The 25,133-nt window shown below is 44.2% G+C and overlaps 1 protein-coding gene across 6 annotated transcripts in view; it reads left to right on the plus strand.

Moving 5' to 3' along the window:
- The window catches only part of qkib (QKI, KH domain containing, RNA binding b), a 58,398-nt gene that overhangs the window by 26,647 nt on the left and 6,618 nt on the right, over positions 1-25,133 (plus strand). For all 6 annotated transcript variants that reach the window (XR_003750520.1, XR_003750521.1, XM_028988907.1 and 3 more), the window contains 3 exons: positions 5,343-5,459; positions 10,720-10,863; positions 24,775-24,862. Coding sequence is in view for 4 of the 6 variants with exons in the window: in XM_028988907.1 (XP_028844740.1) it covers positions 5,343-5,459; positions 10,720-10,863; positions 24,775-24,862 (349 nt within the window). In the remaining 2 variants the exon portion in view is untranslated. The remainder of the gene's footprint in view (positions 1-5,342; positions 5,460-10,719; positions 10,864-24,774; positions 24,863-25,133) is intronic.

The raw sequence follows: 25,133 nt of genomic DNA on the forward strand, positions 1-25,133 counted from the left end.
TGGCGTTGCATGATGTGTGATGTAGGGCCCAGAGTGTTAAACAAAGTGTAAAATTCCAAAGAAGCAAGGTTGCTCAGCTAACACACACTCCTCCCGGTCTCCTCCTCTTGTCCTCCTCGGTAATGAAAACAAAAGACTTCCTGAGGAGGAGTTGGGGGTGGGGTGGGAGCTGAGTGCTATTAGAAGGCAGCACAATAATTAATTTGCCCATTACCCGCGCCGACTCGTTTGTCTTCATAAGATAATGCAGTCGGTCTCCCCGCCCGAGTCCAGAGCGCCGCACCTAAACGGCCCTAATTACATTGCGCTGCCTGTTTTATTGTAGCTGATGGAAAACACACTTAATCTGCGGTACACAGATTGAGTAAATAGCGCAGTCTTTTAAAAAGCAGATACTAAAGGATCCCATTACGGCCCAAACGATTTTCCTCCGCTGCCTTTTCATCCGCCCGGGGACCCGGCTTGTGAGTCTTCTCGGTGTGTACAGCCTGTTTTGTGCCATAAGAATGACGGTTATTTTAGTGGGAGGACACAACTCACTCTTCTCAGTGGTCTCGCAAACCCATGCGTTGGCCTCCATCTTCCGTCCTCTGCGGTGCCCCCACAGCTATGAGGTTCATGGATGCGTTTTCATTTCAACTATGCAGGTTGTAAAATGTAATAGAGAGATGATATTTGATGTGTTAATACTTATTATCCCGATGAACGTGTGTTTTGTGTGTGAGGGTGAAGATCTGGGCTTTTTATGTTCATCAGACAACATTCACAACACACAGATACCAGATACAGATACACACGTTCGCATTCTCTGGTTCCAGGCTGACTTTTGACCCGGCGGAGAAAAGCAGGAAGCAGGAGACGGAGGAGATGGAGGTTCAGCTGTCATTCACACTCTTATTTTACGTGTGTGAGAACAGTGTTAAAGCAGTGCTGTATGAAGACAGGAATGATGTCTGGAATCATATCACACTTCACACACAAGGTGCTTCTGACGGATTTACAGTCAGTGCAACAGGTGCTGGTTGGTTAAATCTGGTACTGTGAACAGGGTTCCAACACAGGAATCACAGAAGAAAGACTTTATTCAGCCTCATTATCCTCAATAACAACACAAAAATGTGCACTAATGAAACAAAGGTGAACCAAATCAGCATCAATTGTCAGGATTGTAGCCTGCATTGTTCCAGTATACATGTAAAGGAGAGCAATTGTTTTATTATTCTTATATTGTACTTTTTCTGGGAAAAGGTATGGACCGGAATGGACCGATAATTAAGCTGGCATTAAAATTGGTACATTACAAGCATGGCGTATGTTTGTCTTATTTTACCAGTGAAATTCATATTAGTCCTTGTCTTGTTATTGTGGCGCGTGCAGAGAGACGTTAGTTCATTTTGGGTCCATTTGAACATATCATAACTACCAATCATGCCAGTAAGACTTTGATATTAAAAATGCATTTTATTCGGAAGAATCAGTCTCTTTGTCAGCAGACACTGACGAGCCTTTTCAGATCTTGCATGCATTGTGGCGAAGGAGAAGGAATGTAACGTTTTCGCGTTTTACCGGATGACGCCATCTTCACAGTTCATGTACAGCCCGTCAGCTGCTCTTGAAGTGAAGGTCGGCGGCTCGGCTGCGTGTTCAGTCTGGCGCTGTAATCTCCTCCTATCTGAGCACCGACTGTACTTATGAAAATGACCCTCCTGCCATTACGATGCAGCTCCTCTGATTGCAGTCCCACCAAGGGCACCTTCCCCAATCATCCCAATGGATGTTGTCACAGTAAAACAGGAAGCTGCATGCTCCTCTTCACTTTGGAGGACAGGAATGTGAGATATTCCACGGTAAATGATTTAAGGATCCACATTCGATCCAGAATTCTCAAAATGTAATCCTGGAGGACACATGTCCTGCATATTTTTTGGTTTACTTGTTTTTACGCTGGTTTGACATGCCAGTAGATCTGGAATGATGGCTGGACATGGCAGGAAGAAGGACTCATACGCATGATGTCATGGAACAGGGGTTTAATACATGTTGAACAGGACAGGGGAGACATCAAGTAACAATGACCTGATGGCGAACAGACAACTTTATACAGAACAGGGCAGCTTTATACAGTCAGACACAGTTGAACACGATCAAATAACACAGGAAAAACATGAAACTCCGGTCCGAATCCAGGATCCGGAGTTGCCCCTTCTGGACACCCTTATTTAAGACACCTGCCTATTGCTATTCAGTTTTTCAGTTGAATTGGCTGTGGATCAGAGGAAGTACACATCTGTGCAGGCTGAAGGGTTGGTTCATGTGTACCCTACGACTATATGTGCATTAGCAGCAGTTGCTTGGTCCTTATGTTTTACGTGGTTCAGTTTGAATTCCTACATTCACTGACTTTATTATTGTAGAGGGAGCAGCAAAAAACGCACAGGGCCCTATTTTCAAACCAGATCTAAGCATGGGATCTGGCTAGTATAAGGCTAGTATAAAAAAAAGGGCCTCAGGATTTAGATAAATTGATAGAACAGGAAAGAACCAATTTGTACTTTACCTGTATCTTCAATAAGAGAATCTAACTACCATTTATGTTGTTGTGTATTTATATCACAGAACACAATCTCTAATGATATTTTAATGAATAAAGTTTAACATGGGAGGAGCTAGATGAATAACAGCTCATTCTGGATGACCCAATAAGTTGTCAACTCTTAAATGTATTTTAATGGGATTTTATGAGATAGACCAATACAAACTACTCCATAAGGAAAATGAAATATCTGAAATGCAATATGTGAAAATATAGGCAGTAGTAGTGATAGTACCGATGCTTCCAGATCCTGTTTAGTGCCCTCTGTGAATGTGAGTGTGTTTGTTTGCTTGGGACGGTCCTCTGAGGACTCTAGCAAGTGTGCCACGCGAGACTATTTGCCCTTTTCAGCGATGGTACGTCTCGGCCCACTGATGTGACAGCTGACAAGCTGCCCAAACACGTCCACATTTAGCGGCACAATGACATACATGCTGTCTAAATGTCAATACGCACGCTACACAGCCAGTCACCGCCCTCATGGCCCTGCAGAAAGAAAAGGCATTTTACACTGAACACACTAGTTTAATACACACTCCTTCTTTCTTTCTGCCTCATTGTCGTTCCCACGTTAAAGCTAGAAAAACGGCAGCATCGGGGTTAGACGGGACGGAGTGTACACATGGGAGGCGGATCGATTGGCCCTGTAAGGCCTTGGTGTAAATGTGGACCCACAGACTGGAGATGTGTACACACACCAAGTACAACCCCATATCGACTGTGTAGCGCTGATGAACGGTGTTCCCCTGCGGAAAAGGGAGCCGGAGCAGAGAAGGAAAGATGTGAAATGGAAAAGATGTGATTCCAATTAACTCCAGAGCAGGAGGGAGGCTGAGTCCACTGTGCAAAACTAAAAAATCAGCAAGCAAGCAAGCAAAAAAGGACTTTGTCTTATCAGATACGCCTTTATTTCAGATCCACACATTATAGCGACTGGAGTTTCTGTAGCAGAAAGGATGATTGACGCCGTCAATAGAAACGCGCACTGACTGTAAATCCAGCTCTGACTGTGGTATACGCAGGGTAGACTGTAATTATACTTACACTGTAATAATAATTACGCTGATTGTGTTTATATCATATCCCAGTTTCTAAGTTTCTCCGAATACTTACAATACAGTGGGTGGGTGCTTAACTGGCTATATTGGCCTTATTTTACAAGCCCACTGTACTGAAACTGTACTGTAAGGTTATGCAAACATTGATAGGATTGTCAGCACACAGTAATTTAGTAGTTATGAAATGAATGGGCATTAGAATAAGCATCTTAACTGGAAAACTGGTGTGCATTTTTTTATGTCCCCATTCCAGTGTTTTGATTAATCTTCAGTTTTGAATGTTCATTAAAAATGATGTTCAATAGTACACATTTGTTTCCATTAATTTGAACAAATAACATTATTATTTGTACAGTAGACGCTGTTCCAACGGAAGCCAGGCATGCTCAATCAACAGAGGCACTGATGAGCGTTACCATCCCTTTTATACCACTGCTTGTACTTAAGACGGCTGAGAATGCCGGATCCTTTCATTAAGCTGGGTTGGTTTTGTGCCTTCATGTGGCTTTCGTGAAAGTGAAGTGATTGCATTGTGATACACAGCAAAGCACAGCACACGGTGCACACATGGGGAGCCATGACAGGCGCCAGGAGCAGTGTGTGGGGACGGTGCTTTGCTCAGTGGCACCTCAGTGGCACCTTGGCAGATCGGCCACCACTGTCATTGTGAAACACTGCAGCACAGCACATGGTGGCACAATGAAATGTGTCCTCTGCTTTTAACCATCACCCTTGGTGAGTGGGCAGCCATGACAGGCGCCCAGGGAGCAGTGTGTGGGGACTGTATTTTTCTCAGTGGCATCAGGATTTGAACCTTCTGATTACGGGGCCGCTTCCTTAACCGCTAGGCCACCACTGGCCCTGCATGAGTGAGAATTTGGCTTTGAGAACTAGGAAGTCTGTATAAAACAAGTTGAAGGGCACACTGTCAGATTGGGTAGAGATAGTTTGGTTAAATTTAGGTCATTTCAGGCCTGGTCTCCATCCAGAGTTCATCTGAAGTTCAAGCAGAGTAATTGTTTGTAGTGGCTTTTTGTCTGTCTACCTTTTGGCCCTTTGTGTGTGCGAGTGAGTGTCTGTCACGGCAAGTGGCACTCCTGTCCATCAGCTGCGCTGGTGACAGAATTGACTGTGTGCCGTCCCCGACTGACAGTCCGTCCGTTCGCACAAGAAGCATGAATCGCAATCAATGCACCCAACGATCGGCACGTCTTATCTTGTCAGCGGCGCGGCGGATTCGTGGGTGGTGCAGCGGGCTGTGTCAGGTGGTGCTGTCAGGGTGCTGTGTGATGGGTCATGAGATAACTTTCACCCCCCTATCTGCCTCTGTTGGTTCTTCTGTCACCTCTGCGGTCCTTTTAGAACATTTACATGACAAATGTGAAACTTTCTGAGGCAGCTAATATGGAGTTTTGGTCACATTGTGACCAAATATGTGACATAATTAAAGGGGGTTCATTGATTTACAGACATTCTCCTCTTAAAAAGCCCAGCATTACCTATTTGTGTCAGCATTCTTATAGAACCGCAATGCTCAGCTCTGAATATGGAGTAAAATGTGTAAAAATTGATTTAAATGCATGTTTGTCTAAAAATGTGAATCTTAACCAGGTATTTGACAGTTTTCTATTAATAAATGACATCACTCGACGGAATTGCTAATGAATGTTTGAAACTGTGTTTGTTCACAGTTTAACTTTGTGGGACGGATCCTAGGACCGCGGGGACTGACGGCAAAACAGCTAGAAGCAGAGACAGGCTGCAAAATCATGGTGCGAGGAAAAGGCTCCATGAGGGACAAGAAGAAGGTGAATCTTCACACACACAATTACACACTACTTATTTATACGGATACACAATGTCACGCACAAACACTTATTTGCTGTTGAGCTTTCACTTTAATGAGCAGTTTATCACACATTTAGACCACACATTGTCACAGAGCCACACAACACTGTATCCAGGGAATGAATAGGAAAAGGGTGGCCGCTTGACCCCTGCGTTTGTGCGAGTAACCAGTACAGGCTGGTTAGTTCCAGCCCGCTCCGTCCTCACCCTTCATCTGAGGAACAGAGATTCCCAACATTCGCAGATGAATAACAAATTCCCCGTCCCATGCAGCCCGCTTGGCGGAGCAGAGCACAGGTGTTCAAACATTGTCCTTGGCCTCCTGTCCGCAGGGGTTAGCTGCTCCTCTGCTGGCAGGGCGGAGCTTCCTAACAAGGCCCAGCCTGCGTGAACTTTGGATTACGGGCACTCTGGACCCCTGGCTCTCAAAGTAGAGGGATGTGCAGATGTACACACATGTGAATCTGTGGGTGAAGGTCGGGTGGAGCCACCTCGCACATGCCTGCTCCGCATGTCTTTCTCAGGGAGAGGCGGATCTGCTTCCTCTGTCAGCTATTTGGACAAGTGCTGGAGGAGATTGTAATGTGATATGGTATAGGGTGTCTGCTGGTAGGAAAATAAAACTGGTGTGTGTGATACAGAGATTTCCCGAGTTCCCAACGCTTCACACACATCTGGTTCAACTCTGCATCCCGATGGTGCTCAGCTGGTCGCCTACGGATCACATCGCACCTCCCAGGCCTAGTGTGTGAATCTATCCATCTAGCTATCTCTCTATCATCTATCTAACTAGCTGGCTATCCATTTCTATAACTAGCTAGCTCTCTGATGGAATGTATGTCTGTTCTATCACTCCTCATACAATATCGTTTTCTCCGCTCTTTTTCTTTAGAGGTGGATGTATCATCTCTTATGGACAATATAGTTAACCTGCTTCCACATTTGATTTGGTCTGATTTGATTTGTGGTCCTGATGGAGGGTGTCCTTGTCCCAGTGTCACAATTTAGCAAAAACACACAGTGTGGAGTACAGAGTGCTAGGACAGGAAGACATAGATGTTCACACACTTAAAACACAGAATCGTGCAATAGACAATTACATAAAAAGGCTCCAAACTTAATGTTCTGCCATACTTTGGCGGTAGATGCCCAGGGGATACCCATTCCCTCCATGTTTTTTTTCTGCCAGTTACCTTTATTATAAGTGCCAATTCAGCCTCATTTCTACATCTATGTATGTCTGAGCATTCCCGCCGCAGCACTCTGCTTGCAAGTGGAAAGTCTGCACGGGGTACGGTAGTGCCGGGGAGATTTCCCCCTTGTATTTAAAGCAGACATTAGTTGTGCAAACATGAAGTCAGCCATGGGCTAATTTGTATTACCGGCAGATGTCTGATGCAGATTTTCAGTGGCTGAATTTTTTAGCTATTCAAAGATTCACAGATTCCAGAGGGAATGGAAACCAGTTTGATCAAGAGCATAAGATATATTGAGCTATTCAACATCAATAGGTTGACACAACAAATTAGTTGATCATCATTCAGCCACTTCTAATTAACATTGGTGACATCTACATGATGAAAGCGTGATAATACTTACCCAAATTTACCAGAAGGAAAGCCTGCAGTCTGATTACCTTCTACATTTTACACCCGACCGTTAGTTAAATCCATTTAATTTGCTTGAAAATGCATCAGAATTATAAGAATTCCCTCAAGCTTAACTACTTTTTAGTGTGGCAAATCGCAACACATGCCAGGAAATAAGCAGTGCCAAACCTGCTAAGACCTACATCTCTTTGACCCCTGCTCAAAATTGGCAAACCCAAATAAGTAAATCTCCAAAACTCTGCTCCTTTGGTACTATTTTGGTATTTGGTCCCCTATTATGATTTTTTTTCTTTTACGTCTTAGATAATGTTTTAGGGGAGGGGTGGGAAATTCTCTGGGAAGAAAAAGCATGAGAAAGGGTCGGTAAAGGGTCGGCTCCTTGTGACGACATAAGGAGCTTATGTCGTTATGATGACCTTTCCCCTTATGACGACATGGGTCAGAGCAAACTAGATTGACCATCTGACCATGACCTTCAGGTACCTGCCTACTCTTTTATTTGCTTGATGGTGGAATTGCTGAAGCTTCTTGCCTGTTTTGTGGATATGCAGCAAGTACATGTTGTTGGTATGTCAGTAACAGGGGTGCGAGGATTTGAGAGATTAAGTGTAATGCAAATATTTAAAGCCTCTTTTCCACCAAACTGATGCCATCACATGTATATCCCAGTTAAACGTTTAAACACACCTATGCATTTATGGGTTATGCATTTTTTACATCATAAAACAAAACTGAATACACAGGACTATGAAATAATGGTCATGCAATAATAAATCAAACAAATTCTGTTATGTTGTCTATGTTCTGTTCACGTCACTTGAAAGTCTTTTAGTTTTCATTTTATTCAAATTGAGGAAATGTCTCAAGTTTTCCAGAGTTCTGGTTGCTTGCTTGTTTTATGTGCTGGGAGTGTAAGTGGCTCAGAATAATGGCAGTTCCAGACTGTAGGTGTTGGGGTCACGTCTGGAGGAGGAATGAGGTGCAGAGGCTGGACATGTGAGTAACAGGGGATTTTATTTGAACCATCAAAAAAAAACGTCTCGAGGGCCAAAAGAGGAAAATAAGGACAACAAAAAGGAACCTGTAGGCGTGTGCTGATTTTTCTCATTGGGTCCCATCAGATACATAAAATTTTGCATGATTTGTGCTGAAAAATGGGACAATTGATAAGACATTACAAATTCAGTGCCTATCCTCTACCTCTGCACAGGCCTATGTATTTAGCCCTAAAGGACCCTGTTATCCTTTTCAGTATTTCACTGCTGCCTCCAGCTCTCTAAACCCAGTGCTTTGTGACGGCGAGACATGTCGATTGTCCCCAACTCTCCCTGGTGCATAACAAAGTGTGGCACTCAAAGGAGCTGCCACTCATTCTGTGTGGCGGGGCCATCGATTTTTAGAGCAGTTGTTAACCTTCGCTGACCTAGCGCATACATGAAGGGATGCCTATCGCCATGTAGATAGGGTGGGTCCATACTGTGTTTGCTTTGTACTAAAAACACTGTTACACACATACAAATTTGTGTAATGGATCAATATTTGAACTCATTATAAAACTGGTTCAGTCCTGGCAACTTTCTGAAAATGCGGAATTTTTGTATTTTACGTGAAAGGGTTGAACGAAAGCAATTGAACCTTTACTTATTAATCCTCACTGCCAACAAAGACCATTAAAAGGTGTTAGATCCACCCGGATATTTTTCCGAAGACCAAGCTTGACTCAAAGTGACCCTCCACCCTGCAGTCCTCTCTACTCAGGTGAGGTTCTGGGATAACGCAAAACACAGGACACAAATTAATGCTAATTGGTTCCGTTCCACTTCTCTGGCCTTGCGTCCACCCCAGAGAGAGGAGGGAAGAGAGGGAGGCTGAAACAAGGCGCACATGTTCCTTTTCAACAGCCCAGTGGAGTCACATGCCCTCACAACCCCGCCATGTCATTTTCTACCTTTGACCATTGCGCTCTGTGATGTTTGTGACCAATAGCACACATTTCTGTCACAGTATTTAGTTGTCTTTTTTTTGCCCTTTCCTTTGTCACGCATAGACCACAAGCAGTCTAAATCAGGAGGCCATGTCACAGGCAGAATAAACACAGGAAGAGGAAGCGAATGACCCAGCCAACTAACAGCAGCTCTAAAAATATCACCACGCCGCACTACAACAAGTCTCATAGCAGGTCCTTCGTGATGGCAGGCGCCTGCCGTGTTTCATTCTCCTAGGCACAAAGCGTGGGCATACAATGGGCTCATAATGAAAATCGGCACATGTAATGGGAGAACACATTCCCGTCTCCTGATTGCCATCAATTTCTCATTTGCGGTGAAAGGAGAAAAAGGAGTTCTGTTTGCATTGCTGATTATTGCATAAATCTGATTTGGGTCTTTTTCTTTCTTTTTTTTGACTGAATATCAGACAGAGACTGTAGTTTTGTAGCATAGAGGCTGGTGGGTATAGGCAGCTGCATCCATGCATCCGTGAGAATATCGATTCTCCTGGAGCACCATTATCCATTACAGAGCACACTGTCGATATTCCTAAACGCTGTACAAAAAATGATTGTGTGTCATAACAGAAGCACGACAGTAATTTCTCATCTGAACAAAAAACATGATATCAGTTATCAATTCATGTCATCTCAGTCTAAATCTGAAGCAGTTTTGGCCCGTGGCTTCTGACATGATGCCATAATGTGTGATTTGCTCAACTAAAAAAATATTTCAAACATTGCATATTTTTTGTAACCTATAACAGGATTCTATCAAACTGAAATGTCAGATGCAGTTATATTAAAGGCAAATAACTCTTTAAATGAAATAATCTTATATTTAAATGCACCATAAGACAATTACTTCCAAACAGTCAGTGTGAAAAAATATTTGGCTCTGACCAATTCAGTCTACACCTATATAAAAAAACCTTTGCATCATTTACATCATATGAAGGTACTGATACATTTTCCACTTTTTTCCTCTTCAGACACTTTCACCTAAAGAATGATCTGTTAAAACCTTATTGAGTTTTTTTTTAATTGTAAAACGCTGACCTGTTTTACTATGTTTATATTTATAATGCATTGCAGATTTTATTGAAATTGCAAGTCAGAACAGATTAAATATGCCTAGAGGACAAATAAAAAAGAATTTTAAATGAAAAGGATAAAAAGGATGATTTAAAATCACCATAACCAGTGCGCCTAACCCAGACAGACCACCTCCCTCACCTCCCTTTCAATGGCCATTCAGTCCACGCTATGGTTGTGTGTACCAGAGGCCATTCATGCCAGCACACCGTTCTTCACTCAATGTCCACCATGTCTGTATGTAGTGAAGTCCACCAGGCCACCACCCTTGCTTCATGCTGTGTTTTCTTTGGTGTCTGTGGTTTGGGCAGATCAAAGTCTTGGATGTTCTCACTGGCCGTGTGTTTGTTGTGGGGTCTTTTTTTGTTGCTTCATTATAGGGTCGCTGCTGATCTAAAGACTCACCAGTGAGGAGCTTCTGTGGTCCTTCACACAGGACAGGCAGATTTTGATGGGGCAGAGACCCTGTGAGTTGACATGGGGTTTCTACTACATGTGTGTGGTAGTTACACATGTTTTATTTCACAGGAGGAGCAGAACAGGGGGAAGCCCAACTGGGAGCACCTGAACGAAGACCTCCATGTTCTGATCACGGTGGAAGATGCCCAGAATCGTGCCGAGATCAAGCTGAAGCGGGCGGTGGAGGAGGTCAACAAGCTTCTAGTGCCTGCGGTGAGTCCACTTCCCCCGTGATTCACTTCTAGCCTGGGCGCGTGATACTTCCTCTGTGTGAATGTGTGTGTGTTGGTTTATGTGGCACTTTTTTACATCTGCTGTGTCAAAGGGGAACAGGAAAATCCGCATCATGATCTCACAAGGGAAAGGAAGGGAGTTACTGCCGGTCATTCTCTCAAACACTTTTACTTTATGTGACAAAGGACGATGAGACACTACACCACACTCCAGTCCCCTACACCCTGCTGTATGATGACACCGGGTGACATGTTAGCCATGTTCCTGCACACTTCTTATTGCATTTGATTTAGCGGGAGATGATGAGTTATTTTATCCTGCATGGGATCATAGGAGACATTGTGCTTTGCAAAGCTATGAAAGGTTATATTGCTGTTCTTTCTTTTCTTTTCGAAGGGAAATATGTGCAAAATTACATTGGAATATTTTTTTGTAGAAGAACCTTCAGGCTCTTATTTTAGGATTTATTTCAGTGAATGTGGCAGCTTCAGCAGAAAATCAGTTGCCCTTTAAAACCAATTATCTTTGATAGCATTGCCTGGCAGTACATTACCGCAAAGTGGCCCATCGCTTCCGCAGAGTCAACTGTGTCCGTACCTAATAAGCTGCCGCACACCTTGTATTTGCTGAGTTACGTACTAGCACATTGTGGAGCTACTCCTTATGAGCAACTTAACCTGTCTGAACCTGTGTGTGTGTGTGTGTTTGTGTAGGTAAGTGTATGGCATTTGTCCGTGTTTGTCCATGGGCGCCTTTTTCTGCTGATAACCATTTTTCCTGTTCCTTCCTGTCATATATGTGTGTGTGTGTCCTATAGGGTAAGGAGATAAATGTATAGTGCAGTGAAAATGGTGCCTAAAACTGTCTAGTATAAAATACACACCTCATAACATTTTCATTTAAAGAGCATTGCCCTAAGAATATTGGAATCTTTCCTTTCCAAAATTGAAAAGGAAAAGGAATTGTAAGATTCTGTTCAGTGAATTTATTGTAATGCCCTCAGGTTGGCACTATAAGGCAGCCCTCAGGAAACTCCTCCATCCCTGATATTAGAACATTCAATACCATCTCACATCAATCCTTGTCTACCAATTCACTGTGCTTTATTCGTGATTTAATGACACTGCATTTTTTTATTTTGTAGGCTGGGTTATTTGAGTCTGAATCTGAACAAGCATTTAAGTCTGTAAAAATTCCTAAATATGATGTTTATGAAGCAGCATTTTGCTTTAACACATGATACACACAGATCCCATAGTCACCATAGCAAAGTAATGGATTATGTTGCCACATAGATGTTATTTATGTCACATGACCATTAATTGGATCATGTGACATTGGGGATGTTTGATGAATTCTGTCACAGACCGACCAAAAGTCTTAACAGAGAACGCATGACCAGTGTGCTCAACATCACTGATGGATTTAATGCAGAACACAAGACTGTCCCAACATACACCAAAGACACACCAGCACCAGAAAAAATATAGCGAACATTCTGTATCTATTTTAGTTTTCGCTTTATCTAGATCACAAGCTTGGAAAGATATTTTATTGCTTGTTATAATTAGCAGATTTTTTTTTAAATGAGAGGACCTGCCCTGACCTTCTGTCCCCACCTAATCAACAGAGAATCCCTAAAGTTTGACTCGTTCCTTACAGATCCATCGACACTAAACCCTGCTTCAGTCCCTCTGCCTGAACACACTGTTCCATAACAGGGTTTATCAAACTTTTGTGGAGTCTGAGCCACTCTGGCAGAACCAACCACCTTCCCTTATTTATTATAATTTATATTATTTTTTGCACCACCTCCATGGGGAGTACAAAGCTCTATAGGGACTTGTATTCTCTTATTTGTACCCTGTCTCTTTTGTGTCAAGCACAGCCCTCCATTCTGAGGGGTATAAAACCCATTACAGCCACCACATCAGCCTCCAGGGTCCGAACGGACCAGCATCCATGGGGAAAGGGTTGTAGGCCCCTAACAACCTTTTTTGCATAAAGATAACAGCTGCCTGTTGTTAAGTGTAACTTCTGTAAATTCCTGGATGACAAACCGCCCACCACTTCCAAATGAAGGTTCAAAGTAAAGGTGAAGAGGACTGTAAATCTGTAAATCTGACTGTAGATCTGTAGAGCTTAGTAACTTGGACCCAACCAAGGTTAAATTGACACATGGTTGTAATATAAACATAAAAAAACATAGTCAACTGTAGTGAACAACTCCAATACATTTCTTGCTGCTGTTTGTAAGATTGGATATAGTCATTGTAATAATAGCCATTATTCACTGTCGTCATCATCATCATCAGTTATTACCAGTATAGCAGCATCACTGCTCGTGCAGAAAAGTCAGTCTGTCAGTCAGAAGCACAGTGCAGTTAACGGTTGTGGGCAATTATCATCAATGCCATTGTGAGTGGATTCTGGGAAAGAGAAGCGGTACACGGCAGCGCGTGATTGCGTTCACGGAAAGGGTGCTCGGCAGAGCCCCCCTGGTGCCAGTTAACCGTATGGAGCTCTGAGTCACATAAGCCTCGTCATCAGCTCTAGTTGGGGAAAATTACCGCATCTTTACTGTGTGTGCGTGTGAAAGAGAGGTCTGATGTCTTATTGCACCCAGTAGCAGGAATGTGACAGCAATTCGTGCTGATGAAAAGCTCTGTAATGGCAGTAGGTAAAGCTGAACTGGAGGCATCTGTGTCCCTTGTAAAAGGATGAAATTTTGATCTTCATTGATGTCCAGTACATAGGTGGTCCTCTACTGGACGGCTGTGTGGACAGCTCACATCTCATACACATCATTTTCAGACACATATTTTTTTGTTTTATTGGAATAGAAATACCCTCCTGTACTTCTGTAGTAGTCTTGTTGCATGATTATTCTTCTGATTGGACCAGAGACTGAATACAGAGAACTGTGAATTGTGGAGCAGTAGAGTCATGATTTTCCATCTCTTGAGTCATGGCACACCCGATGGATCAAAGTTTCACCTAGGCAGTGTGGACAAGTTTTGATTCACATAAATTTCTTTGAATTGTATTTAATTTATGTGCAATACGTTAATAAACTCCCATAGTAGTCTGTGGTAGAGATGGGTAGAAATGCAACGTTTCGACTGCAGAAAAAGACAATAGTGCATTCAAGTGACTCGACCATCTTACTGAATACTACCCCTCAGGGAAATCTGTCTGCAGGACATGTTCCAAGATCTGGGGAACAACAATGAGATGACATCTCTGAGACGGCTGTGATTGATCTTCAAGTGACGTTCATCTTCTGAATTTCAGATGAACATGAATGCAAATGTACATGATTAGTCTAATTTTACCTGCTGCATATTTTCAGCGCACTAAATCAAAAGTTTTTAGTGATACTCTGTGTGTGTGATTCTCATGGCATTACATTTGGAGTAATTTGGGGAAAACCTAAAAAATAAAACAATATTGATATGTCTACTGCGTTCAGTTATAGTGCCAGAATAATGCTTTACTCATGTGGGACGCACTTTTTTTGCAGTCCACCCACAGCTCCTTCATGACGAACCCCTTACCACCACCGTGAAGCAGACAGGCAGTCAGTATCCCTCCTGGCTTGGGGGGCGTGGTAAGCAGAGCTGGGGGGAAGAGGGGGTCGTTGTAATTAAAGTTCCGTCCATCAGAGCTGCTGCAGGCTTCCAGCCCTCAGCTCCATCATGCGCAGGGCCGCCAGATAAAGACAAATTTTAATGAGACTGACGTGATGTCACTATACTCGCATCACACATGGAGATACACCTTGAGAGTTGTGTTTGGGTCTGGAGTCGATATGTAAGATACCCGGGTACCCTGCATCCATATGAATAGGCCTGCCATTGCTTTATATAAATGTATAGTCAGCGTGATATCATTGCGATCGTAGAGTGTACATGTAATGTTGTGCAAGTTTGTGCATGTCTTCAGAACGAATTGAGTTAATGCAATTTCGTCCTTTTTTCATTTAGTATCCGTCACTCATGTCACGTTCCCAAGTCTAGGGGTTAAGAAACATGAGGCGGGTGTGGAGAAGAGGAGGTCCACTGTTACATACTAAACCAAAGCGTACAGTGAGATGGTTTACAATAAAACAGCAAACTCGGCACAGATAACCAACATGAGAACAGCCTAAAGGAAGGGGTGGGCCAGAAGGGAACTGAAACACGCACAAAAATTAACAAAAAAAGGTCTCATACAAAGCTAACAACAAGGGGTATATCACTCAAAGCAACAAGACACATGAATGAGCTCCTTGCAGGTCTCCGTGGACCCTGGGGACCTCCCGAACACCATCCAAAGTCTCTTTATATAGGTGGAGGTGACCAATATGCAGATGGTAGGTGGAGCTCGTAGTCTTCAACTCCTCCCACAAAGTCAACCTGAAAGAGACAGGACACAAAAACACAGCCAGACACACAGAACAAGCATACGTCCAAAACCAGTTAAAATGCTCAGACAGGCTGTCTTCATGCAGACAAGCATGTGTCGCCAGCACCATGCTGGGAGTCTCGCATCAATCTGTCTCTCCTGTGTGATCTGTTCTGGATCCGTTCTCATTTCAAATATTGTTTGAGCGCACAGGCGTCAATGTGCAGTAAGAATCGGGCAAACGGTTTGAAGGATTTATCCAGTTCAGTGTTCCATAAATGGGATTCAATAAACACGTTCATGCACAATACTGCTCATGAGTATATATATTTATTATATACACACACACACACACACACACACACACACAACAGCCTGTCGCTGTACTGTAAATGCAAGATTGTTGTGTGTGTGTGTGTGTGTGTTTGAATTAGTTTGGATGTGAGAGGTTTGGGTTTGGCACCCCACTGTGTGGGTGTGTTAACAGGTGCAAATACACACACACACATCCGTTCTGTCACAGCGCAGCAGTGTTTTTATAGGCCGGGGTGTGTATCAGTGAAACGCAGGTGAGACTCAGACTGTGGCAGAGCCGGGAGCTTCCGTACGCCTCATCCCACACAGCGGCTGTCTGGCAGGGCCTCGGCTCCCAGCACCAGCATCTCTCCACACTCTTCAGAAAGCGTGAAGATGGAGAGAGTCGGGGAGCCTAAGGGTGGAAGGACTGAGGGAGGGAGCGAGGGAGGGAGGTGAATAATACGCTTGCTGGTTTGTGGGAGTCCCCATCTGCTTCTGCTGCAGCACAATGGAGTCTCTCTAGCGTGGCGTGTTTTCACATGGCCCCAAACACACTCGCTTCATGTGAGCGAGGGGGAATGTGAATACTGTGTGTGTAAACGTATGTGTTTTATTTTTGATAAATAAGTTTGAATGTATGCATTGCATAAAAATGCATCTGTGCATAAATGTGAATGCACACATGCATGCATGTTGCTGTCTTTGCATGCTTTCACAGATCACACAGTGTGTGTGTGTGTGTGTGTGTGTTCTCTGGTCACATGGTTGAGTAATCATCCAGGTCTGGAGGGCCGAGGAGCATCAAAAGGACCTTTGTTTAGAAGTAAAGGGTGAAAGTCTGCCCCGCACCATCCTCCCACGGGGAACCCTAATACTCTCTCTCTCTTTCTCTCTTTCTATTTCCCTCCGTTGAGTAACTCTTCCAGCCTTGGCCCTGTGACAGTACAGTGGGGCTTTAAAAAAGCGACAGAGAAAGAAAGCGCTTGAGAGGAGGGGTGAATGGGGCTATAGAATGCGTCTCCCAGGCAACTTGTTAAGAACCCCTTGCTCCTGCTGGCCTTCAAAGCTGAGTGGGGTCATGTGACCGAGGCAAGGCTCTTTAATCCTACTAAGATGGCCTCTGTGTTGTCAGCTGTGGATGGAGGACATGGACTACATACATTTTTGGGGGGACCTGTGAATGTGAACTGTTGGAACATGAAACTTTGGTTAGAAAGCCTTCCTGCGCTAGAACACACACGCTCCAAGAGTGCAGCGTAATTCAACACTGAGCTAGACGCTCTGCGGGTCAACTGTGGCCCTCGCTCGCAGCAGCAGCAAGTTTCATTTCTCTCTGAACAGCCCTCATCTCGTGCTGTGGGGTGGACAGTTTCATTTCCGGCCTGCTGCTGCTTGCAGTCCCACAATAATCTCACTGACCTGACATAAAATATCAGTCCGTTTAAAGCGTATTATCATCGCACTGCGTTGTGCAGATAGTGTGTACATTTTACGGCATTTGACAGACGCCCTTATCCAGAGCGACTTACATTTACAGCATTTATCAGACGCCCTTATCCAGAGCGACTTACAATCCGTAGTTACAGGGACAGTCCCCCCTGGAGCAACTTAGGGTTAAGTGTCTTGCTCAGGGACACAATGGTAGTAAGTGGGATTTGAACCCGGGTCTTCTGCTTCATAGGCGAGTGTCTTACACACTAGGCTACTACCACCCTGTACATAGCAACGTACGAACACTTCCGAGGCATGATGTTAGATGGTGAAGAGGAGGGCGCGTCCGGGGACGTTGTTGAGAATTAGCAAATAAAAGAATATGAATTCTCAATCAATTCTCAACCACCAGGGCTAAAATTGGATTCTTCCTGTATGTTTGGCTGACTAGCATAACCAATATCAGTAATTGACAGAAGAAAAACATATTTTGTCTCATTATTAGTCTCATATGAGACACACAGTGATTACGGGCCCAGAATTCCCTTTTTTTCTTTACTCTGCTCAGTGCATTGGTCTTCGTTATTTGGATGGTGCCGTGCTGTGGGCCGGTCTGGGGGGGTCTGGCAGTGAAGTGGTGTGGCGTCGGACGTTTCCTAACTCGGGTTTCTCCCTGCCAGTGCTCGGTGCCTTTGTCTGTGATGGATCGGCCTCCATTGTGTTCTCTCTGCTCAGATGAATTATACAGGAGCCACTTGCGTTTTTTAAAGCCCGGGTTTCAAGCTCGGACGGGTTCTGTTTATATTTATATATTTATTCATTTATTTCCCCAACAAAAAAGTCCCAGAAATATTATTCCAACAGAAAGAGATCAGCGGATGTTGAGTGAGGCTGAAGTGGTGTGAAGATTTCTCTTTTCTTTTTTTTTTCCAGTCCTAAAAGCTCGAGATTTCCTCTCCAAGGTAGAATTTGCTTGAAACCCCACAACGTTTCTGTTGTGCTCCTCTCCAATAAAACGAAATGCGTGCTCGATGTCTGCAGGCTATGGGGAGCTTTGTTAGATGCCACTTGTGTGTTACCATTGTCAGACTCCACTGTCCCCACTGTCCCAACTTATTTCTGACTGTGATTTGTATTATATTTTTTGGACCAAACGTGTGAAAATGTGACAAAAGGAATTTGTTTATCTGTACATGTTGCTTTATAGAAATAGAAAGAAGGAGAGAGGTTGGTTTTCATGCCCGTGTGTGTAAGAGGGAAAGATAATAACTGAGTCTCCATGCATGACTGTGCCAATTTGCCTCTGTGTTTGGATGCCTGGATATCTACGTTATAATTGATTTTTTGTGTGTGTGTGTGTGTGTTCGCACCCTCGAGTCCCTGACCGGTTTCAGGCAGCATCTCCAAACATGCTATGTGCTGCTAATGTGGGTTTGGAAGATGACCAAATGCTTTTCCCTCCTGGATGGGGTTTGTTTTATGAACTTTTCATCTTCCTCCATGAAAACCAATTAAAGCCATCGTTTTTAACACTGAGACCCCCTCTCCCTCTCAGTAGTAAAGCCTCGGATCCCTTCGTGTGTTGAACCCCAGACTCTGTTGTTCTTTGTTTGGATGGAAAAGAGAGGGGCAGAGCGTATGATGGAGGGTGGATCAGTCAGTCTGCTCCTGAAGGCCAGATTGCAGAGCACTTTATTTCTCGCAGCTTCACAAACCAAGAGGTGGCAAACCGGCCTCCCTCAATGGGGCGTCTGGCTGGCTGGAAGGAGAATCGGCAGATGTAGCCCGCCACCCGCGGTGTAGCTTGGTATCTAAATGTCTGAAATGGGCCTGAACCGAACGATCTTCTCTCTGAGGCTGGAAACCACGGACGTTCTGAGACCATAAGAATCGAGCGTCACTCATTTTTCCTGCTCCTGCATTGCGGGTGGCAATTACCAAAGTGGCATAAATTAGCATGCAGACGCGACGCCAGCGCACACACCAGGGACACTGGTCCCTTTCTTCAAAGGCCCAGGACTCTGCAGGGGGGGCTCACCAAGATCATCAGGCCCGGTGGGGAGAGACTAGCTCAGGGTGACTTTGGGTTACAGAAATCTCGCAGGAGAAACACACATTTTCACCAGGGTCTTCAGAGGAGCCGTCTCTTCACCTTCATGACCGCTCTGCAAATGCAGGGATGATCAGAATATGCGTGAAGGAAGAGCGGCAACGAGCGTTCAACTCCAGCGACCTGCTGCCAGGGGGGGGCTTCAGGGAAGAACTGTTCTAGAGAACCGTTTTTTCCGTTGGTCATCAGTAGCACCAGCATGTGGCCTGGACATCCAGGAAAAGTCTCTGCCCACTCTAGCTATTCTGAGAAAAACCTGCTGTCTAATTGTGCTGCATGAATGTGTGTGTAAGATGTTCCAGCTCATTCAGGAAGCCCTCGTGATGAAAGGAGGTTTTATTGACGTACACACAATGGCGTTGTGTAACCTTCTGCCTTTTGAAGGAAACTGGTTGAGGGAAGCATTAGAGGCTGATTTCATGTCAACGCAAGAGCGCCGTCTGTGCTCCAGCACAGCAGAACCCCAATCTGAAACATGTATTCAAGCTCGCCGGATCATCCGCATCTTTTGGAAGGACGTGTTTAACACGATGTTGTTGCCATCAGCAGCTGGTAAAGTGAAAGCAGGATTCTGTGCTCACCCTGTCAGCACAGAACTTGGCTGAATTGAGAAATAAAATGTGGGGTTTCTCAGTTAAATGTGGGATCCCCTGAAACACAAAGTCAAAAGGTTAAAATTGCTTAATTAATAAAGGTAATAGCACATGTTACATTTTAAAAGTCAGTCAGCGCATTTTCTAGTTTGACAAACATGATTATGTTTGAGTTATAAATGTGTTTCAGCAGTAAGAAAAAAAAATTGCAGACATATAGTCATAAAACAATTAAATAAAGTTAAATACAGTAAACATAAAATGTTTATACATATGAACAGCCTAAAAGTAAGATATTAATCTGAGTGATGTTTATTGGTATTTATGTTTTTATAAGCACAATATTTAAAGGGTTTTATTGTATTATTTAACTAAATTGATCTTTTGTTTCTTGCCAGGTAACAGCAGTAGGTGGGACGAAACATAAAAATGCAGTTTTTAAAGATACATCCAATCTTGTACTTTTTGAATCCCTTTTGCAAATACTCTATGTAGTGTGTGTGTGTGTGTGTGTGTGTGTGTGTGTGTGTGTGTGTGAGTGAGAGAGAGAGAGAGAGAGAGAGAGACATAGTGTACACAGCTGCTCACAATGGCTGCATCTCATCACCCATGCTGCCTGTTCCCACTGACCTCGACACCAGTCTCAGTGTGGAGGAATGTGTGTTCTGGGTGTAACTGCTGTTCCTCATACTCATACGTTTTAGGAGTGGAGACCAAGTCAGTTCCTTCAGTCCACAAACGTATAATCTGCTGCAATTTTTTTGAATGTGGGAGCTCATTCTCTTCTTATCACTGATTGAATTCTCTCTGGCACCCACCCTGCTCCCTGGCAGCTCTAGAGCCCCAGGAGGATGCTGGGAATGCAAGACAGTCCCACAGCGACATTCCGGTGCAGGAAGTGTGGCTCGGGGAGAGGATGAGGCGGTGGCGCGGCACGGCGCCAGCAGGGAGCCCGGGGAACACAGCTGTGCATGCTGGGATTGAGAAGCGTTCTTGGAGCGCTTCATCCGTCTGGGTCTCTGCCCCGCTCCCACCTCCCTCTCAACGCCCCCAAGCTCAGCCCCCGGCCTTAAGCCAATCACAGCTCACGCCCAAGGTGACCTGTTACAGTGAAACGGCCTCCTCATAAAGGCCCTTTAGCCAGGGAACAACGACAGTAGGTTTCTGTCTTCGCGAGGACCAGGATGTCCCCTCTGCTTTTATGCAAAATTCAGCAAATGTTTTGGTTACAGAGGTTGTGCTTTGGGTGACTGTCCCTGCGGTGTCACTCAAATAAGATGTATGTCAGTGGGCATATCTGGTGTTTCCCATTGTGGGATTAAGCAAAGCATCTGACGTGTGTGTGTGTGTGTGTGTGTGTGTGTGTGTGTGTGTGTGCATAATCGATATAATCTAGTTGATTTTAAATTATTATAAATCTATTTCAGGTCCTCAGTAAGAGATCCTGACAAACAGGAATATGCGCATAAACCAACATTTAATCTTGATCCTGAAGCGAGAGTCAGACAAAGAACAACAGAGGGCAAGAAGAGCAGAGAAGTGAACTAGCGGTTAAGGAAGCGGCCAAAGCACCGTCTGAGCAAAGCACCGTCCCCACACACTGCTCCCCTGGCACCTGTCATGGCTGCCCACTGCTCACTCAGGGTGATGGGTTAAATACAGAGGACACATTTCACTGTGTGCACCGTGTGCTGTGCTGCTGTGTATCACAAGTGACAATCACTTCACTTTATTATTACACTTTATAGTGACTTTACAGCATTTATCACATGACTTTATCCAGAGTAGCTAACAATCAGTAGTTACAGGGACAGTCCCCCCTGGGACACTCAGGGACACTTCTGGTTTATAGGCAAGTGTCTTACCCACTAGGCTGCTACCACCCCTCGTGTTTCTGTAGTGGGGTGAGCTTGTAGCAGTGGGACTGGGAGAGCGGGGTGAGGTGGGTCTGGCGGCCACTGTGTTCCAAAGGTCACTGTGATCCCAGCTCGCTCCGCCCCAGGATGATTTTATGCGAGCGGACATAAAAAGCATTCCACCACGGCCGACCTGAACACGCTGCCCTCGTTCCACCTTCTCCCCACCCCTCTCTTTCCATCAGACGGGAGTCGATTTGCGCGCTGTCACAATGGCGCCCTACAACATCTCAATCATTTTAACTGGGTTAGCAGAGGTCACTTATCAATACCCGTTCCTTCAACCTCCAGCGCACCTCGTTTCTCACTGCAGAGGGGATTGGATCACAGAAAAAGGAGGGAGAGCAGCGTTCTGTCGGGGTGAGAGATTAAAAAATGTCTTTGTGTGTATTACGTCCCCCCATTGCGGTAATTGTTCTGCACACTTGAGAAGGTGCGCAGATAGAGAGGTTAATGCAGAGTGAAGTGTGAGATTAGCCGCGCCTCTCATCCTTCTTCACTCTGACTGGATTCAGCAAAATTCAGTGGATTCAATTTCACTTTCACAATCACTGCGGGTCGTTTTACAGAGAAAGTTGGAGGTCCCACACTGCCAGTGACTTGACCAGGAATTTAACACGCTAGATAACATGTTGCATTTGGTGACAAGTCTGCGGTGATCAAGCACCCTGAGAAACTCTGGCCTACAATCACACAACATTTCAGCCTTTTCTGTCCTTGTGAGGACTCACACAGTATCTCCTGCATTGTGGTGTAAAACTTTCTGTCTGGCACAGCCCATTTTGCAGAAAGAGGGAAAAAGAGGGAAAGAAAGACCAGGGAAGCATGAATGACGAAAGTGGGAGATTTAAAACCTGCCCTGCCCACGCATGGGTCAAATACCTCCATACATAAAAGGCCCAGCAGCTGTCTTCAGTGTAAAGTGCAACAGGGCAGCAGACCCAAAATGACAAAACAGCGCCTCTAGTTGGCCCAGAGTTATTACTGCACTTTCACAAAAGGACCCAAGACATTATATAAACCTTTAATTTTTATAACCCCATATAGTAATTCTCATACTAAATCCCATAGATCTCACACCACCTCACTAAACAACCATGCTGCTGTAAAGGAGCCCAATGAACTGTACACATGATACTATAGAATTGTATAGAACTGTATAAAAAATAAATTTCTATATTTTGAATGGTTTTAGATTGATCTAGGTAATATTCGAATACATAATAATAAACTGGATTTCGGATCAGTCATTGATCAGTCATGGTCAGATTTTTCTGGTTTAATGGAGAATTTGACTTGGCTTTTGCACAAAGTCCTTTTCCATTCCCCTAGGGTTAGGTTTCTAACAGAGTCTGCAGAGTTTTGCCCTTTAATGTGGTAGTAGCCTAGTGGGTAACACACTCACCTATGAACCAGAAGACCCAGGTTCAAATCCCACTTACTACCATTGTGTCCCTGAGCAAGACACTTAACCCTGAGTGTCTCAGGGGGACTGTCCCTGTAAATACTGACTGTAAGTCGCTCTGTATAATGGCTTCTGATAAATGTAAATGTAGTGTGTTGAATGTGGAAAATGCTATTCAAGGTCTTTCTTTATTTGTTCTGGTTCTCCTGATGTTGCTGCTGTTCTGGACACCTTTGGACTGCTTGTGAATTCACTTTCATGGACATTTCTTCAGGAAGGATTTTGGCCAGTTCATCTAATAATAACAACATATGTAGATGAGTTCATTGCTTTAAGTTAATCATATCAATGTGCCTTTTGAAGGAGTGTGAAGATTTACAGCTGTCACAGCACATATACTGTATATAGCTCCGATCTTGCAAGAAAGCCCGGGAAAGTCTCCATGAAATTCACACGGATCCGAAACAAGCAGCAGGAGAGACGTGCTTAGAGACAAGTGGCATGAAAATTCACATCTCACATCTGATTTCCCGATCAGGGCTGTGTGTTCCAGAGGCTGTGTGTTCTGATGAAAGATGATTAATTTGGTTGTCATCAGCAAAGGCATCTGGGCGAGAAAAGAAGAGCCTTTGTGGAGAGAGGAACAGAGCAGTTCAAACAGAGCAGAGCAGTTTTCACATCTTCTTCAGGCTCTGGAGTTCAGCCTGAAGTTCAAGATAGAACAAAAGTGAGGAACGCACGGTTTTACAGAAAAGCCTCTTACTTCAAGTCAAGTTGTAAGTAAAGCGTGGGTGGATCCGATCTAAAACATGGGAGATCTGGAAAGGAACATTTCAAAAAGAACAAAGTAAAAGTCTTGTCATGGCCTGCCTGCCCAGATGCCAGATTAAGAGTCAAGATTACGAGGAAATCTGCCAACGTGAGTCAGAGAGCCAAGCAGTTAGAACAGGGCATGAAGAATAGATAAAAAAAACTGTGATGATCTCAAAGATGCACTGAAGATCAAAAAAATCAAGGACACTAAAGGATGCAGGAGGCACAATTACAGGAGGATACACACACACACACACACACACTGCTTTTCACACAATGGTAGACAAACAACAGGCATAGACAAGACACATGATGCAGGCTTCTATACAGCACAGTTAGGTAAAATGGTGAAGTCAAGACATGGCACAGGTGAAAACAATGAGGATCAAAGGTTCATAGGCTGGGAGTACAAGCCTAACAGGGCTCCTAGGGCCAAGTTCTCCAGCACCCATGACTGGATGGATGGATATGGGGGATTGAGTCCTCATATTAGTTTAAAATAAAAGAGAGGCTGATGTCGTTTTTAATGACTTGCATCAGTAGAGATGAAACGTACAGGCGATAAGAAAGCTGTTAAAGTCATTTTTGGTCTCTACTGATGAAAGCCATGGGATAAAAGATTATGTAAATATGAAAGGCCTGATATAGATTGTTTTTTCTCCCTAAAATATCCTGTACTAAACTCAAACATACTTTGCAAAAGTTGAGTCTTCTGACAAAGGGTCTTATGATGTGTGCGTGTGAGCAAACGCATGTGATTGGGATGCGTGATGCATGTGTGCAAATGTGTGTATGTGCACGTAAAGTACATCGTAAAACTCCTAAACATATTATACCATCTTACACTGTACTTCAGCGCCATCAAAACTAGACACAAATTCATGTTTCAGACTCAACAGCTAAATAAATATACCTTACATTGATTTGTGTGTACTGCAGGCCGAGGGAGAGGACAGTCTGAAGAAGATGCAGTTAATGGAGCTGGCCATCCTCAATGGCACCTACAGAGACGCCAACATCAAAACCCGTAAGCTCCGCCCCTCTTGCATAGCTAATATAGCAGGCTGGACCATCCGCTGTTGATACCTGCCACATGCAGACTGGAAGCTGCTCCATCTGCAAGCACCATGGGTGCTCCACCTGCATGTGCTGTGCTCTCAGTATTTCTGCTTCTGGAATTAAATAAACTGCCATTCATGCGACAATTTTGCGACTGAAGCACTGAATTGATTGCATACAGTGTGTGTGTGTGTGAAGGAGAGAGAGATGATTGGCAGCTGACTGGTCTTGATTGACAG

Source organism: Denticeps clupeoides, chromosome 8 (assembly GCF_900700375.1).
Source record: "Denticeps clupeoides chromosome 8, fDenClu1.1, whole genome shotgun sequence".
In the NCBI taxonomy this organism is placed as follows: Eukaryota; Metazoa; Chordata; class Actinopteri; order Clupeiformes; family Denticipitidae; genus Denticeps; species Denticeps clupeoides.